The following is a 19,693-nucleotide window of genomic DNA, read 5'->3' as shown; positions in this document are numbered from 1 at the left end:
AGATGATACCAACTCTTAAGTTCACGGCACATCTAAGGACATTAATGTTGGCATGTTCTGGCCCTAAAGCTTTGGGATTTAGTTGTTTTGTCTTTTTGTTTGTGTCAGCATAATGCAGACTCTATAGGGTGCTTATATTGAAAAAAGTGGGCATTTTCCTTGACACATAAGCTATGAAATGTTGTCATCCTTGGCTCTGAGGCATGAACCTGTTGAGCTGAGAGGTCTGCTCTCATAAATACAGTGAAATATTTTAAATGCACTGAGTGGTGGAGCCTTTAGTAATGCTATAGTAGTACTGGCATTTACAACAATTCAGCTGTAAAATACAGAGAAGATAAACCTGAAAGCATCAAACTCATAAGACATCTCTGAATGAAATTGCTATCCAGAAACTCATTACTTAATGAGTTGCAAGTTTTAGAAACAGGGTACTGAACATTTTCTTGTAGTGAGGACTACAAGGCTGGACAGCTAAAGATAAGACTGATCTTTAGGTTAAATAATGTCATTCATATGAAAGACATGAAAGAATTAAGTCTGTTAACTAAATTGTCTATCTTCTTAAAGCTCTATGAATGAAAAAGTTCCTTCATACTTCAGGTCTGACTTAAGAGGGTTTGGTTTTGTTCTGGTTCCTGAATGTGGAGTGCAGTGGTCTGTGTATGAATGTTATGTCCCGTGTTGCAGAGAAGGGAGGCCTTTTCCAAAGGAATTTGCAGAGCCAATGTTTTTGAGCCTGTCTAGCTTAGCACCAAAGGCAACCAGAGATGGGCCCTTTTAAATATGAAGTTATATAAAGTATTTGACCCATATAAGAGATTCCTTATAAACCATATTTCCCTTAAACCTCCAAAAGCTGTAGTTCATGGGAAACAAAACAAATTTTTGTTGTTTTTTTTTTTTCCCCACAGATGCCAAGATGAGTGTCCAGTGGGGACTTACGGAGTGCATTGCGCAGAGACCTGCAAGTGTGTGAATGGTGGGAACTGTTACCATATTAGTGGTGCCTGTCTCTGTGAACCAGGATACACTGGAGAGCACTGTGAAACAAGGCTTTGCCCTGAGGGAATTTATGGTCTCAAGTGTGATAAAAAGTGTCCTTGCCACATGCCCAATACCTGGAGGTAGGCTTTATACCCTTTAGCCTGCTGTCTTTTTCTACATAGAACATAGAAATCCTAATATAATCTGAAAATTAAAATTTCCTGATTTTTCTAGTACTTTCATGCAAATTGAAGACTAAGTTAAAGACTTGTAATAGTATTTGGTATTCTCTCACCACATCAAAAAAAGAAAATATCAACCCAGAAAAGCTTCTGAATTTTAGTCTTTGCATGTATATTTGATCGTAATATTCACGGCATTATTTGGTCTCTGAGCCATAAAATAAATATTAAGACAAAATGTGACCTTTATCTATATTTACCACCCCCATGAATGTATAGTGTTCTGAGTTGGGCTTGAGAAGCCTGGGCATTTCTCTCTCTCTCTCTCTCTCTCTCTCTCTCTCTCTCTCTGTATAAGAATTGCTGTAGGTGACTGTTTTAATACAAAGTTTCAGAGACTTACCAATTGTAAATCTGCATTTCAAAAATTCATTTATTGTCATTTTAGTGACTTTTCTACTAAGCAGGTAAAATCTGTCCTTGGATATCGAATGAAAATAATTTCCCAATTAGCTTACCTTTTGCTATTTCTCCTTATTCGGGCAGTAATGAGTCCTATTTTTTTGTGTTTCTTGTGTCTTTGTGGATTTCATAGTGTTTGAGCATAGTGTTATGAAAATGTAAAAAGTGACTATTTGGAGATAAAGTTTCAGCTGTGAGGGAGGAATGTCAGATGTCAGTTGAGGGGACCCAACATATTTATAGAACAATTCTGGACAGCTTTCTCTTGTTACAAAACAGTACTTCTGGTTAAATACTATGGTCATTGTGCATTTGCTTACACTTCATTGCATTACTATTTAACAGTACCTTAGAGAAGGTTTGTGAGCATAATCTAAATTTTTGCTGTTGAAAGTAGCTGTGAAAGGAATTACATAAACTATTGAGTGTCACATAGAATGTTGCTGTACATTGATATAAGATGTACTTTTCCTCACAGATAAAATAAAAAACTTTAGTCAGAAGTTAGCAGTGATGTTAAATCACTCAGGCACATACATGGAAACAGCTACTCAGGCCTCTGTGAAAAATTACTTTGTGGATTGTCAGAGTTGATCAACACACCTTTTGTTGACAAACTATGTGTCAACAAACTGAATTCCTTTCCCTTTCCATTCATATGCTTTTACAGTTTTGTACTTGTGCTCTGTTTTTTCCATTTAGCTGAAATATGTAAAAAAAATACAGAGCTGTTTTGATGTAATATCAAGCAATAATTATTTGGGCAACGTGTTCAAGAATAAATGGCTCCCTAATGCTGACCCATCTAGCTTTCAAATTATGCCAGTAGACCAAATGCTACTGTATTATGAGTTATGGTTAAGCTGCTTTCCTGAAAATTTGTCTGCAGACTGTTGTGGCAGCCTTGTTTGACAGGAATGCATTGCACTGTATAGCATTTCTAGTATTACAGGGATTACTTCTGATTCATGTTCAACACAGCTGTTCGTTCATTTATACCACTGGAAGGCAGTTTGTGGTCGAATCAGATCACAAATGTTCACAAGTAAACTGCAGCATATGTCTGGTCTTTTTTTGAAAATTTTCCCCCCTGTGTGGCAAATCCAAAGCCACTTAACAGCCCTGAAGGTGCACAAGAGCATAATGATGTCTGAGAAAAACAAATATTTTCATTACTTCACAAGTGTATTTTACATATGTAAGTTCCTTCCCCTGGGTCAGGAAGTGACTAAAACCATCAAATAATAGGAATAAAAAGGCATCTGGGTAACGGTATGGAAGCCAAAGCTCCGTGGGGACACTTGAGGCTTTTCAGATTCTTTTTAGAAGGCAGTTGTATCTGGTTGTCTTCATCTCTCAGTCAGGGAGGAGACAACTCTTTAATCACATCAGGGAATATCGTCAACCCTTTCTTGCCTACCACAAGTACTACTTGGTCTGGCTGCAGCCAAAGGATCTTCATAGCACTAATCCATTTAGCAGCAATGTAGTAACCAGTAATCCCAAGGCACAAAAAAGGGATAGAATTCCTCCTGCAAATACCCTTTGTGTGTCTGTAGGTCTATGATTCTGTTCTAAGGGCCTTGAATAAAGGTTTTTTCATCTGGGTCTGATCACTAGTTTAGATATGCTCAAAGAGGAGCTGTTATTAAAGTCTTAGAGCTGTTATTAATATTCATAGATATGGAAATGAATTAAGGATTAATTAAAAAAGTATGCTTAGCTCTAAAAAATATTGCTGTAAAATATGTGGATGTAAGTTCCAGCATGTATGTGTCTAGCCATCTTCTTCACATGCTTGTTCATGTACAGATACAAAAACATTATAGTACAGCATAATTCAAAAATGTATACATTTTTTATTACTGTTTTATGACTGAAAAAAATTGCATCAAAGCAGCTTTGCCAATAATTCATAATTTGCATTTTGGGTTGCCTAGGTTTATAGGGATTTTGATGCTGCAATTGGTTGGTGGCAGCTCCTGGGTATGGAAGGCAAACCCATCCTTCCTCTTAGTTATATCATCAGCCTTCATTAAACACTTTGTAAAGCATTAAAAATAGCTATACTTGAGAGATTTTAATCTGTTTGAGGGGCCCAGAGGACAGAAACAGATGACCCTCTTGTGCAAGGAGATTTTTCACAAATACTCTTCACTATTACATGTTTTGAAAGGACTGGAGCCTGTCTGTATGTCAACATTTTCACTGTTTTGTACAGGAATGCTCTTCTAGCATAAACCACTTTTAGGCTGGGTTTTGTCATGCCTTCACTCAAGCAAAACCTAAGGATCATTCAAGAAGTGTAAAAAAGGCAGAGTGTAGCAGCATATTTGTCTAGAATGTTTACAAAGGATATTGGTTACACCTGTGATACAGCATTTGCCCTGGTTTTAGATTGATCTCCAAGTAAATTTGAGATATGCCTGTTTTTTTTTGTTTTGTGTTTTTTCTTGTAAGCTCTTTCTGGTAATCTCCCACCACTGCTTCACACCTGCAGAGTGGGGTCATTCTGTATTACCAGCTAAACAGGCACAGTTTAGCCTGTAATTAGGATTTATTCATGACATGAGCACTAATGGGCTTTATTGGTCTCATGCTTTTCTGACATACATATGTAGAGTTGATTGCATTTTTATAGTGTGATACATGCTTAGTTCATGTAGTTTGGTTGTGTTCTTAAAGTAAAGATTAGGGCATTTTAATTTTGCATTTTTCCAATGGACTTGTATTTACAGGTACAAGAGCTTTTGGAAATTTTATATTGCATAAGGTACTGAAGAATTTGGTGAATATTGTAATAGTGAAACACCTATATAAATGATATGAAAATCACTAAGTTCATTTGAGTCCTTCAAATATATAATACCAACTACCCACAAGTATTTTTTTTGTCTCTGTACAGAGTAGGGTTGCATTTCCAGAAGGTGTGAACAAAAGACCAGGAATAAATATACTGGCAACATCTCTTTATTTCCCTATCTTAATATTTAAATCTTATTGCCAATTAAGCTAACTGCACAAGAACCCATCAAAAAGCTTCAGAAGTGGTTCAGTTTCCTACATCTAATTACAAATTACGGAGTACTAATTTCGGTGTCAATCAATACATGTGCAAGTAGGCCTTGGTAACACTCAGTAGGGGGCTCAGAATATCAATGCCTGCTTCGTACTCAGTGCTTCTACATGTGTGTGGTTTCTCCATCCACTGAGAGGAAAATAACCCAACAACAAACACCACTTCCATCTCAGAATATTATATGATTCTGTGAACACTGGGCTTTATGTCTTAAAATGACAGTAATGCTAAATTAATGTTATAAATATGGTCTAATTCATATCCCAGTGACTATTCAGTTGTGGATTGAAAATTTTTTTCATTTTCCCTCCTCTATATTCTTCCACTGATAAGAAACATGGAAATTGGGGGCCTACAGAAAGTTAGGAATAGGAGATGTTAGATTATCTTGCTACATCTTCTGTGTCTTCAACAGTTCAGCATGTATTTTATATATGAATAGTTCCATTTCAATTTATTTCATGGCAGGTATGCTTATAACTGAACAAATAATCAGGACTGTTGAGTATGAACAGCATGAGTTTTGAGCCACTTCTTCATTTGTCATTTATCTGAAAGGACCTTTCCTCTCAATTTAATGTAAAGCAGCTTAATACTGTCAAAGGTATTTTAATATCTCCAGGACCTCCAAGTTTTTATGGTGTCATAGAGTATGAAGTAATATATAGAAAGCAGAATGCATGATGACATTCCAACCTTTATAATTCATGCTTTCCTTGATTAGCAATGTTGTCAGCTGGTTGTTTTCAGCAATATTAAACTCTTATTTTTACAAGAGCAATCCTCAAATCCAAGAGCAATTGCAGCTAATATTGTTATTCTGCAACTTTTTCAAAGAATGTTCTTGTTATGTTGTAGCACTTAAAAGTGCAGTAGGTATGTCTTCAAACTTGCAAATGGTCAGAAAAATACTCAGTTTCAAATGCACTTCCACACACGAGGAGTCAGCAAGTCTTGCAAAATCAGGCTCTTGTCATGGATCATTTAATTTGTCTGGAGGAAGGCACTTCTTTTTTTTTTTTTTTTTTTTCCAGCATACTTAAAGAAACTTCAATCAGTAGCAGACAAATATCTTTAAACAATCTTCCCATTGTAAATATAATGGATTTGAATAAGGCATTTCCTTTGGTGAGAGTTAAGCAAATGCTTTTTCTGCCAGAGCGCTACAGAGCACCCCATTGTGCCCACTCTTCCAGCATATATATCTTTGCACAGCTGATGATGTCCATTTGTTATGAGGCAACAGCTGCCTGACTGGCCCTTCAATGAAACTGCTGTTCCAGGTAGAGACAGCTGGTCTGCCACCAGGTATGGCCAAGAGAGGGGAGACACTCTCCAAAAGGTCATTGCTCTGATAGTATAGCTGACTTCTGCCCAGTTGTCCTCTTCCAACCTACAGTTTAAAGAAAAGAGCATTCTTGCTGCTCATGGGATGCTGAGTTACTATTTTGTGTTGGATGTGCTGTTTTTCCGAGGGTCATATTTCTCAGACAATACACTGCTGAGTTTGTGCAGTGTTATGAAAATGATCTTGATAGTGTGGAAACCTAATAAATTGTTAGGAATTTAATGGTTTCATCACCTTAATATTCATAACTGTGGATATCTGCTTTATGGTAAAAACTGTGTTTCGGAGAGGTTTCTTTTCAAATAGATGTAGAAAAAAGATATGTCTTACTTTCTTCCCATGTCCTCCCAATGTCTGTATGTTCCTTCCCATGTCTGTATGTTGTATGATATTTCTTAATTGTCATGAATTTATATATAAATACACAGAACCTTTCCTTGTGATTTGTGAGGTAAACCTCTGTGCAGAGCATGGCAAGATCCTTTATGCAACTTCCCTATAACAGCATTTTGTCCTCTGGAAAGAAAACGATATTTATGTCACGGTTAGTCCCAAACTATTTAACCTCTCATCTCGCCCTGGCAGCTGTCACCCCATGTCTGGGGAATGCTCCTGCAAGCCTGGCTGGTCTGGGCTCTACTGCAATGAGACATGTTCCCCGGGATTCTACGGTGAGTCGTGTCAGCAGATCTGCAGCTGCCAAAATGGTGCTGACTGCGACAGTGTGACTGGGAAATGCACCTGTGCCCCTGGATTTAAGGTAAATGTCTCACTTTCACTCCCCATTTTCAACTCCACTGCCTTTGGATAAGTGATAAATTCTTCAAGAGGCCAGTGTGTCCTTTCTCCACCACAGTAAAAGAGAAGTAAGGACATTTAGGTACTACTGTATGTGTTGTAAGACCCTGAAAAGGCAAAATTTCGTATTGATTTTGAGTACTGAAATGAAGTCATTTTTAGAAAGTGATGTTATTTGTTTTATAGGATGTTGATAAGAGGGTGTGGTGTTGAGGTGTAAATAAGGAGAGGAATGATAGTTTCAGTCATTATCTTGTAGCACCAATTCCTCATGCTCCATCCACAGAAACTCTGGACAAAAACATTGGTTTTTATAGTTCAGCACAGATTATTCTTCAGCTTTTATGCGCATTTGCTGTTACCTGTGCCTTGGATGCTATTCTAACATAGAAAATATTTTACAGTAATAACTGAAAACTTCAGCCAGATTAGTTCTTAATAACTAATTATTTTCCATTAAACTGCTATCTTACTGTTTTGGTTTCATAAAGGGCTTCTTTATCACTGTCCATTGATCTAACCAAGTAATGTTACCTATAGGACTGAGCTCTCACAACAAATCATAGAAAAATAATGCTTACTTAAAAAGGCTTGAAAAGCACGAAGGGCTCCCTGCCCCTTAAATTCAGGATAACTTGGTGACAGCCTCGGACATGCTTGGGCTGTATGTTTTCTGGCTTTCGTAGCACTTCTATCAGTCTAGATCCTTTATTATTTGTATGGTCTGAGCCCCCTCAAATAGTTTTTAGACTCTCATTTTTTTATAATTCAGGGTGCTTCTTGTGGTAGTCCTTGTCTTCCGGGAACATATGGAGTAAACTGTTCGTCCATGTGCAACTGCAAAAATGAAGCCATCTGCTCACCAATAGATGGTTCTTGTGCCTGCAAAGCAGGTAAGTGTCTCCTCAGATTAATCTTCCTTTTCTATAATCATAACATTAAATTGAATTTTTGAAGTAGAGAAGAGGAAACTTGATAAAAAGCAGACCACCCTGAAGGCCTAAGCACTAGATACTTTATGCTTCTGCTGCTCTGGGAGGGAAAACCAAGGAAAACATCTTCTGAGAGAAGCACTGTGGTCTGCTAGAAGGACTATGAGTAGGCCATTTATCTGATGTCAGCCTTCCTAACCAAAGTCATACGGAATCATAGAATCATAGAATGACTTGGGTTGGAAGGGACCTGAAAGAGTACATCTCTCATTCACTTCTGCTGTGAGAAAGAATTTAAAGTCCAGTGTCCCTCAGCTGTGATATTGGATTGCTGAGAAGAGAGGGCAGGCTTTTGAATGCACCAAAGCAAATCCCATGCCCAGTAAACGTTTTAGACCCCTCCTGTCCAAAAGTGTTTTTCTAAAACCAGATGAAGTTTGAGAGTGGAGAAGTGTGAGAGTTACCTAGACAAATAGCCACTAAATTTGTCAGGGACTAACACTATTAAATCTATTGTGCAGCAAATGTAGAGCATCTACTCTTGCCACAGACAGTGGAGCTAATTTAACCCTAACTTAATTTAAAGCAGCTACTGCAAAACAGCCAGGTCATGAGGAGAAAAAACATTCCTTTAGAGACGTAATCCTGTCTTCTTGTGCATCATGCAGTTTTAGTCACAGTACGGTGAAAAAGGACAGCAAAAGTGAAATTAAACTAAACCTTGATACTTGTCATGTAAACAAAAGAAACTTATAAATCTTGGAAAGACATTTGAGAGAAAGTGTCTCAGTTTTCTAGCTGGTATAGTGTAACATTTTTTCCTGAAGTGACCCCTAAATTTGAAGTTATCAATGAAGCACAAAGCAGCCTGTTTTCAGTGCATGTGTTTTGCATAGCCTATTGATTAGGCTCAGTGCAGAATAATTTTTCCCTTCACTTACTGTAAACAATACAAAACTAGAAACTTGGCCTGTGTGACTGTAGCTCATAACATATGACTGCCTCACACTGTTTCTCTTGTATCCAATGGATGATCACATTTTAAAAAATCTATTCACATTTCATCTAGTGTGCAGTCTGTGAATTGTTGCTATCAGGCATAATCAATGGTGACTCCTGCATTTTAGACCCTTTTATCATCACATTTTTTTTTGTATTTGGAGAGAAGTACAGAAATCATCTGAAAGGACTTCTATGTATCTTGGAGAAATCCAATTTATGCAGTTCTTTTATGGTTTGTCTTTATTTAAGATTTCTGTTAAAACCATATCGCAGAACTCTCTGTATTGAACGCTTGTGGAACAATTATGAAAGCGGTAGCTTAAGTCTGGGGAAAATATTCCTAATTATGTTCAGGCTATTCTCAGTGTAGTTTAGTGTTTCTCAGTGAAATTTCAAGGTGTCTTTATCTCTATTCCAGATCTTCCATCAACTGCTTTTGTATGTTGGCACCCATCTGCAAACATATGCTGTGCACAGATGTTACAAGGTGCCCTTGAACACCTTTGTCCAAACCTGGATAAGTTCTGAGCCAAAACTGCTGATACCACCTTGTAGTGAATGTTATCACAGTACTGCCCATCTCAGAGAGATGCCCCATGGCAGGCAGAGGGAAACATTCTGAGAGGAAAGGGGGAGAACCTGAATAATTTGTGACTATAATTCTTTTTTTTTGGCAGGTTGGCATGGTGTAGATTGCTCAGTAAACTGTCCCAGTGGTACATGGGGACTTGGCTGTAACTTAACCTGCCAGTGTCTTAATGGAGGGGCTTGCAATGCTCTGGATGGAACTTGTACCTGTGCCCCGGGCTGGAGAGGAGAAAAATGTGAACTCCCTTGCCAGGTAGTTAAATAATATCACCGAATTTTGCCCTGTAGGATAACTTTGGGTAGGGTAGGCCTTCTATCATTCTTTGGGGGTATGTCCCTAGGGAGCACATATGACTGCGCGCGGGATCAGGGACATGCACCAACAATTCTTCTGGAAGAGCCATGCTGCACAATACACCAAAAAACACAAAAAAATGGCCAGACAAAATGAAGTTGCATTGATGAACACCTTTTCTGCTTTCAGCACTTTAAAATCGGAACCCAAACTTTTCACTAGCTCCTTTGAAATTGGTTGAAAAACACAGAACCAAATTTTTCCCTCTATCAGCATCAAATGCTATCAAATGCTTCTGTTCAACTAGTTTAAGTAAAAATTACAAGACAAAAGAACAAAAAATATATTCCACGTCAAATAACATATTTCTAATCACATTTTCTTATGTCTATGTTACAGTATGAATAAAGAACTTTGATTGCCTCTCAGTCAGACATGAGAATCTACTTTTACTACCCAGTTCTATGACGGGTGCCTTTCTACTGGGGCTCTGATTTCTACTCTCTCCCAGACTCTGAGATATTAGAAATATCTGCAATATTAGAAATCATTGTGAGGACAAAGGCAAACTCCTTATCCCTTCTGTTCCACTTCGTAGTTTGGGGAAGCCATGAAAACGTATAATTTCAAAAAATTTTAAATAGTAAAAATCAAAACGCATTGGTTTTACTGTATAACTGTTTGATTTCAATTACATTTCATGCACCCAAAAAAAAAAAATTATGAAAAAGGAGGTTTTCCCGAGTCAATTCTTTTTAATGATGGACTTCAGTTTTCCAGGAAATTTTTAACAAAATTAATTTTTAAAATAAACTTCTCTCTGCTCTCCTTTTCCCCTCCCTTGTCATTTGCTCACTTTTGCAATACTATCTGCACAGCAGGTTGTTGGTTTAGTAGAATTGTAAAGGAGCCACATGAACTGAACACACACCTTGTTAATTCCCTCCCATATCACATTGAAGCTTCTTTCAGTTTGGACGAGCTCTGCTGAGCAATAACATGATGGGAATAGCTGAAATAGAGTGTAAGATGGAAACCACCCCTCTGTCTTGCATGAAAATTTGTGCCCTCAGAATCCTCAGAAGTGATTTTGGGGCTTTGCTTTTGGTTTTAAGATGAAGCATAGCACACACTGATGTAGTGAGTAAAGTGGAAAACAAAATTGAATATATTCTGGAAAACTCATTAGAATACCACCTGTGTACATTCACACAGTGTTTCCAACAATGCATCTCCATCAAAAGACTTAATTTTTCTCTTTTCTAAAACAGCTTTGTTTATCACTTCGTGTCTGATTCTGAAGGATGATGATATCTCCCAAGCTCCATTAGCTCTTCTAAAACTGACATTTAAAAAAGACACATATTGTTTCATAGCAGTTGCATTACTATGCCAAAGTTAGTCAAATAATGCTTAAAAGCATTTCTATATCAGATAATTTAGCATGCCCCTCTATCTGTGTCAAACAATGTCCATAAGCATTTACACATTTCAAGTGCATATTCTGCTTCAAAATTCCAGAGCAGGAGAATAAAGAGAAAACTAATTAAAATACATCCACTGTTGTCTGAAATGTTTTTCTTATCGGAGCAGAGACATTATTTAAATCAATGAATTTAAATTTGTTTAAATAACTACAGAAAATTAATTTTACTCCCCAGATAGTTACTCAAGATATCACTGAAGTTTGGACTTCAGTCCAAGTACATAGCAGGCTAAATGTACTGCTTTTCAACAACATATTTGAGGATTTCCTTTCATTCCAAATCTGATTATATGCAAAGGAAATGTGTAATCTTTTCTTTTTCTATATATAAAAATGTACTGTTGAGATGAGCAAAAGGCTCCTTACACTGAAGTAACATAAGATTTTGTTCCACTTTAGACTTGAAAGACTGGGAATTGAACAGCTGAATCCTGTGGCACTTAGTTGAAACATATGCATGAACATCAAAGAACAGCAGAGGAATTTTGTTATAGATTTTATTCAGATTTTAATGTGGCTGAGACCAATTTTTAGCCTTGAATTTAAATGATTCATTTTTAAACCTGACATGTTTCTTTTCCTTTTTTGCCTTTGCTGTGGGTAACCTTGAAGCATCACCATAAATTATACTGGCTTTTTTCCATGTTTTTTTGATTTGGTTTTGACACTTTTTCTTCAAGATCAATTTACTGTTGTACTTTGACTTTGTTTTGAGAATGCAGTATTAAAGATTCTGCTCCTCAGTTTCTCAGATTGATTTTGTATTAAATTACCCACAAATTCGTGTGCCAGCTTCTACAGAAGAAGCAGAAAAGGCAAATTCAAATGTTTAGATGTAGTCCCTTGAAAATCAGCTGTGTTTTTGACACAGCAGAATGCACCAAAAGGGGTGTTCAGCTTGTAACTTTAATCTCTCTTATTGGTTCAAAAAATGCCCCACAACCAGAGTATCTCTTTTTAGTGTAGTATATCTTGTAGTGCAGAAAGATTTTTAATCAAAAGAAAGTGATACAGTTTCCATTATTTATGCAATGAACATTACACTAAATATATATTGTAATCTAAGGTTTTACTACTCTTTTTTAAAATAATTGTGCCTTTATGTGGTATCCTTTTTGACCAATAGGTAGAGAGCTCAGGGTCTGAGGCAGAAAGGAGACTGAATTGCTTTAGTCTGGGATTTTTGAAGAGAGTATCATTCATTCTTTATCTTCCCCTCTTAAATGAAAGAACAAAAATGTGGGATGCTAAAATGTTCCAAAAAGCCAGAAGCATTTTATATTAAGAACAGATTACGGATTCAGGAGAGATCTGTCGTTGCTTTTCGAGGCAGGACTGACCGGAAATTTCTGGGTTGTTCTTTTTCTGTTGTCACAGGACGGCACATATGGCATAGATTGTGCTGAGCGCTGCGACTGCAGCCACGCAGATGGGTGTCACCCCACCACCGGGTACTGTCGCTGCCTCCCGGGATGGTCAGGTACAAAACACACCCCTGAGGACAAGGAGAGTTTCCACTCTGGTGGAACTTGGTCTTCTCTGTGGGCTTGGGGGTAAAGGAGGAGTATGTGGGATTGGGAGGGGAAAAGGGACAGTTCTGTGGCTGCTGTGTCCCTCCTGTGATTCACACATGTGGAAATTTTGTTGGGTGTGGGATCCACAGAAAACTGAGAATAGAAAGGGAAATCTTAAAACTTGGGCGCCTCCACAGTGTGATTTGCTATGAAAGTGGCAAATAACTGTAAATATTCCAGGTTGTGCTTTGAGCTTCAGGGTAAAGCATCACATCCAGCTTTCAGTCAGCCAAAAAGAGGATAAATACTGCAGAAACCATATTGCCATTTCAGTTCCTGAAACTTTTGAAAACATGAAGTTTTCTCCGCACATATTTTGTTCTGTATGAATAATTTCTCATTAAGTTTTTTAGCACTGTGGTTTTAAGAACCATTCATGTCTAGTTATTCCCTGTAATTTATATTTGACATGGTTGTTGCACTCTCTTGTTTGTGGAAAGCAAGATTTTTTGAAAACATGATGAGACTGTGGAGGAGGGCATGTATCATGAAATGTTTCCTTTATCCCTAGGAGGTAGTTTTAGTTCTCAAATGGATTTCTAAGCTCTAAGGTTGGGAAAACTCTGTGATCTTCAATAGGGCTTAATTGACACTATAAGCTTGCCCTTGTTGAAATGTTCTAGACTTGGTGTCTCACTGTGATGTTGTGGTGTTGCAGGGGTCAGGTTTCATGTCCCCTGTTTGTATGTCCTCTTTCCATTTTATAAAGAGGAGTCAGCATGAAAAACACACCTTAAATGAACAAAATATGTGAGTGCTGTGAAAAGAGAGGATTTTTATTTATTTATTTGTGTTTTCAGATATATACTAATATTATTTAGTGTCCACTCTTTTAATATTTTTCCTAATTTACTTGCAGGTTCATCATATAATTGTTTTCTTTTTTCTGTGGTGCTTTCAGACAAAGTAGGTGGAGGTGAGCTTATGATTTCCTCAGATAGATACAGTCTTAGTTACTGGGTTTTTTTCCAAACTTTGATTTTTATACTCTTTTTTTCCTAGCTTTGTAGATGGATCCCAAGCATCTTGTTTGAAGCTCATGTCTACAGTTCAGGTTGATTGTAGTTGATTACAGCTTACCTGCCGTTTTTTCTACTTTCTGTTCAGATGAATGTGACTTTTGTGATTACTGGGGGTGGGAAGTGGAAATCAGTAGGGGATATAGGCATGGGCATGCTTTGCTTTGGAAGACCAAACCCATCTATCATTTGTGCATTTTTTCTGTATATTGGTTCTTTGAGAAGGTCTCTCTCACCATTGTGTCTCACCCTTTTCAACCTGAGAGACTTTCAGAGCCAGCACTCACCTCACTAAGACAAGACTTTGTTGGTTTTATTTTCTTCCCACAAGCTCCAGTGTGACTTAACATCAGCTACTCAGACATCTCAGGGAAATAACTACCACAGGAGTGCAAAAAATAGTTGAAGTTAACTGAGTGAATTTTGAAAAAATACTATTAGCCTTTTGCCATCCATTGCTATTTTGTGTGACACTACATTGTGTTTATTTTGTTGTGATGTTAATGTCCTTACTTTCATGTAGTTTCAGGTAATTGTGTGTGTGTTTGGACACATTTCTGCAAACTTACATTTGAATCTGCTCAAAATATGATTTCATAAATTAGTAAAGGTATTAAACAAAGAATACCGACAGTAAAAACATTCTGATGATCTTGATCATGGTTTAGGCTGTTAAAGCTGTTCATGAGTTGCAGATGTGCAGCTTAAAGTAAATCCTGTGAGTTTTTAAAATGGAGACAAATCATCAGAGACAATAGGTATGTAATGAAAGGATCCAGGTTGTTTTAAAAGGCCATGCCAGAAAAGTAGCCATGTTTTACAACAGGTGATAAAAATTACTTAGCCAGCATGATTTAACTAACCCAGGAGTATTTTTACCTTTAGTGAAATCTTATTTCATCTTCATGTTTACAAAGGAAAAAGACTTCACTAGAAAGAGACTTCAAGCGTAATTATTGATAAAAATTGAGTCTCCATCCCTGGATGATGTCATCAGAACACCATGTGTGACAGACTAGTTTTGACATGTTGATGATGTCTAGACATACTTTATAACATAAATGGCATATTTCGCTTTATACTCAGTGTCTGGAAAAATCCTCCTCCCACACTTCACGTGTCAGAGCAATACACACAAGGAGTCTGGTCTTTGTGTAGATACTTAGAATGAATAAAGAAAAGGAGAGAATGTTTTAGGAAGGGGTTCTCAAATAGCTGTACTGTAATGTTGCATTGCAGAAATAGCAGTAGATCATAGGATTAATAAGGGAGGTTGTACATATATTTCTATGCATAATAGGTGGAGAAGCAGATGGAGGATGTGTGGAAAATACAGGAAGTTTCTAAAATGCAAAAATTATGTTAGAGTAGCTTAGATTTTTTCCTAAGCATCAGACATATTAATTTTGGATGGGTAGTATTCCCTACAAAAAAACCCAAACCAAACCAAGCAAACAAAAGAGAGGGAGAACCAGATTTTGGATAGGTGTAATGCTTATCTAACCCAAATGAAGGATTTAGTCTTTTAAAAACCATTGGGAAGGTAGTATTCAAAAAATGAATACATTTGAAGAAGCTTAAAAATGTGAACTTGTATTTTTTTTTTTTAAAGCAGGAATAAATCAACGAATCCAAGGCGAACTTTCCCAGATGTTTTGATGCCATCAAAATAATAAAACTTTCCAAAAAGATGTTTTAAATACAGTATTTTTCTCAGCTCTGTGAATGGAACAGTTGTCTACGCTTTCCCCAGGGAATTTCATCAGAGGGAAGAGTTTATATAACTTTGTAGAACTAAATGAAGGGAGGTTTTTCCCTTGCTGGATGACACAGTTGTCCCATAACACTGGGGAACAGGAATTGTGCTGCATGAGGAGGGTGGATCACTGGCCTGGTGTTGTGAGGGCCTCCCTTGGGCTGTAAGGGAGCTCTGAGCTGCTGATATGGGCACAGGGGCTTTACTTCAGGCTCCAGATACAGCTGCAACTCACCACTGGTACAATAAAAAGATATTACATGGTTTAGTTTTTTAAGTAGGTTTTTTTTTATTTATTTATTTTGAACATGCCCATTGATTGTCTTTTGCTTCTTAGGTTCTACTGAGGAACAAAAGTTAGGTTTTTGACTATTGCATTGATATCAGCTGTTAAAAAACTCAATAAATAATTAAAATTGGCTTTAATTAGGTCTTTGTTTTTATTTAGGGTTTATAGTTTTAATGCAGGTTCTGTTGCCTAGGAAGATACTTAGGTTTTTCATCCTAAACAAAAATGACTTATTTTCTAGGGCTACTGTAATAAATCTTATTCTCTCTGTAGTTTGCATTAAGTTTTCCCTGCACAGCAGCTTTAATTCTGCTTAGAAAAGCAGGAGTTAAGGGTGATTTCTTTTTCCTGGCAGTCTGACCATTCCATCACGTTCCAGGAGCCACATGACAGGATGGCACAAATGAGAAACATCCACCCACACAGAGGAGGATGTCTGACCCAAACGCTCTCATCCCTTGACATTTTCACTGTATCTTATAAATAACTTTTTTTCATTTGGAGGGAGGGCAATAGTGAGACAGTGGAAAGGAGTAAGAACCATTAAAACAGAAAGCAGAAGAAACAGATAGAAAATATAATCCCTCAATATATAATGATAATTTTCCTAATAATTTATACAAAAATTTGAAGTTAAAGTCCATTAAAAAGCTACATCTACCACTTGTCTCAAGGAGAAAGCAAACCAACAGGCACCATGGTAACTTAAGTTTCATTTCTTAATCTTACCTGTTCTGCAAGCAGCTCTCAAAACGTATTTTTTCCAAATTGCCTGAAAGATTTAAGAATTTGTATTCTTGCAAACTGACAGTTCACATTAAAGCATTAGTTAATTAAGATTAATTAAAGATAATTAAATTAATTAAAACGGCAAAAGGACTTTTTTTCTCCAGACTGTTTACTACTGCAATTATAATTACAATAATGTGGGTGTTACTGATGACACATCACTGTTGTGCTTTCTTGGGTGCAGTTCTGCCACACCTTCCCACTTGAGAAGAAATGTCATGTCATAGTGGTACATTTGTTATTTTTAAAATCGATTTAAAGGTTATCTGATGCCAGGGATTGTGAAATACCACTAGTCTATTATCTGTACCAAAACAATAGCATTGGTTTATGGAAAAGACAGATGCAGTAATACCAGCCTACATTTTACCATTCATCCACATGCAGATGGGATGTTGGTGACTTTTTCTGTGCTGGACACCTGCTGACGTTAGTCAGACTGCCTATCACCAGATGTGCTGTTTCTGTGTCCTTCCATGTGCTTCTGACATTATTTCTAAGAGGCACATTTGTTGTGGGATTATAACAGGGAGGTCTCTGTCATCTGACACTGATGCAAATCACCAGGTCTGCTGAGAAGTGCAAGCTACAGCTCTCCCTTGCCCCTCAGCTTTCAAAGTGTTTGCACTTTTTCCCCTCCTAAAAAGAAGAAAGAAGGCATAAAAGAATTCTATCATGGGTCTTCCTCACCTTTAGGCCAAAAAACATGGTGCTGCTGGAACAACATTCATAGTGCTGGTACCCCAGTGCTGAGGCCCTCTTGCAAGAATGTGGTTTTTCCTCCACTTTGACCACCTGCCCCTGGTCTCCAGAAGCACAAGGTACCATTGGGATGGATGCTCAGTGTGCCACAAAATGAAATCATACGTGGGCACTGTGTCATGATAAATGGCATACTTACTTTCCAAACTTCAGGAGAGGAATTCTCCAATAAGAAGTTTGGCCCACCCTACATCTGGACTTCACTGTGTCTGTGCCTCTGTTGTCTGTGTGTTGTGGTGGATCTTTATGTGGAAGAAATACTCTTTCAGAAAAAAAAGCTTTAAATTGATGATTAAGTATGTTTGTTTTCTAACTATCAAGTAGTTAAAAAAAGGGCAAGTATTATTTCCTTGTATCTACCTAAAGATTTGTAGTTGAAAAGAAGAGCACCTCTGGAGTGGATAACAGCAAGAGTATGCCCTTCAGAAAGATACTAGGAATACTTCAAAAGTTATTCATCCACTAAAATTTGCAGATACTGATGTTTGCCTTCAAACTCAGATGTTTTTGTTGACAATCTTTTGTAGCTGGCTTCCTACCAAAACTCGCAGGCAGAATCTCTCCGGCTGCCACGGTGAAGCAGCAGCTGACGACCAAACTTCTAGAAAAAATCCTTTCATTCGCTTCTTAATTTGGGACACTTTATTTATTCCTCTGGCTATTCTCAGCTAGGGAGTGAGATACCTCTCTCCTTCAAAGACAATTAGGGGTACTTCTAAATAGTGCTTGTGATGTTTTTCACCAGTTCCCTTTCCTTGGGCTACTCATCCATCATTTGACAGAGAAGTAGGGAAGTCCTTGAACAGAAGTGATCTAAGTGTTAATTCCTCTCAAATATGAGCTCTTGGGCCATAATTGAAAAGTGTCATTAGCTTTAATGACACCAAGAGTTCCCCAGCCTTTGAAGGCCTGTTCCTTTTCTTGTTTAGGCTGTTATATATCTAATTTCACCCTGACATATGGGAAATACACCAATATACAAACAGGCTTTAATTCTTCGGAGCTGTACTGGAAAGTTCCACATGTTGTGAAGATAAATTGTATGGCAAATACATTTTCTTTATGAAAAAAAATTCTTTTTAAAGTTTGGATAACCTTTTATCAGACTAATAGAAACATAACAAGCTGGAAAACAGCATTTAGTCCAATAATAAATTTGCCTGGGAAGATAGTAAGAAATAATTGGTAGATTTTTTTTCTCCCTTCAGGTGCTAAAACAAATTAGCTCTTTGTTGATCTGACTTGCAAGAATCATTGAGTCTCAACTTCAAAATAAAGCATAGGGAGTATGGAAATACTCTGCTAGCATGGGCAGAAACACTCGTATCCCTAAAGAATTCTTTACTTCATTCATGCAACTATGAATGTTGGGGGAATGCTGATTTAGATGTGAGGCCCCCAGCATAAAGCACTGGGCATTAAATGCACGAGCATTTCTTTAGAGCAGCTTAGCTGAAGTTTATCATGACCATTCAGCCATTGCCTAGCAACTTGTGAAGGCCATCAAAGAGCTCTTTGTCCATAGCTCTGGCAAAAACATTTTCTCGCAGTTATCCTTATCAGTATCAAAACCAACATGAAAACTTAATAAAAAACAATTTTATCACATAAAAGATTAATACTTGCTTGAAATTGTGGCAATCATAAGCCAGTTGATACCATGTTGTAAAAGATGTGTTTACTGTTGCTTTGTAAGTTCCACTAAAAATGCTTCTTTTTCCTCAATAATTTCTAGCTTTCCTATAAAAGCATAGATTTCTTTGCTGAAATTTCATATAAAGCATCACTCTGGAAATTAATTTTTGCTGAAATTTCATATAAAGCATCACTCTGGAAATTAATTTTTTAAAGTTTTTTTCATCCTTTTAATATTTCTAACCTGTTCTTTCTCAAAAATGGACATACTTGATTTTTACAGCTATTAGGATGTGAAACTCAATTTCTTATTTTTAAGTGCCTTGTGAACTTAATAACAGTGAGATTTAAAACTATTTTTACAAGTAGATATGCAGTAAATCACTGAATGATCTCTGCTTTGCTGCACTCATTCTTGACACTCACAGGAGTGCAACTGATTTTGCTTCTGATCAATAATGAATATAATAAAATTCTTACAGTGAAACAGCAGTAATCAGCACACTTTCAGTATCTTATATTGTCATAATTATTACTCTGTGATATTTAATATACACTTTTTATTAGCTAAGTAGAAGGATATCATTCTTCACCTCATAAGAAGTGGAAATGGAAAAGAAAATGTAGTCTTTTTTTCAGTTTCCCTAATGGATAATTTTCCTCGGTGTGTACTGAAGGAGTTTTTTCCTTTTTTCATTTTCAGTAGTAGT

The 19,693-nt window shown here is 37.1% G+C and overlaps 1 protein-coding gene across 3 annotated transcripts in view; it reads left to right on the top strand.

Annotated features, from left to right (window-relative positions):
• Positions 1-19,693, top strand: part of MEGF10 (multiple EGF like domains 10) — an 84,326-nt gene that overhangs the window by 44,038 nt on the left and 20,595 nt on the right. For all 3 annotated transcript variants that reach the window (XM_064642589.1, XM_064642588.1, XM_064642587.1), the window contains exons 9-13: positions 915-1,127; positions 6,644-6,818; positions 7,629-7,749; positions 9,468-9,631; positions 12,537-12,639. In XM_064642589.1, coding sequence (XP_064498659.1) covers positions 915-1,127; positions 6,644-6,818; positions 7,629-7,749; positions 9,468-9,631; positions 12,537-12,639 — 776 coding nt within the window. The remainder of the gene's footprint in view (positions 1-914; positions 1,128-6,643; positions 6,819-7,628; positions 7,750-9,467; positions 9,632-12,536; positions 12,640-19,693) is intronic.

Source organism: Pseudopipra pipra, chromosome Z, assembly GCF_036250125.1.
Source record: "Pseudopipra pipra isolate bDixPip1 chromosome Z, bDixPip1.hap1, whole genome shotgun sequence".
NCBI classification, from domain to species: Eukaryota; Metazoa; Chordata; class Aves; order Passeriformes; family Pipridae; genus Pseudopipra; species Pseudopipra pipra.
This window is presented reverse-complemented; position numbering and strand designations above follow the sequence as displayed.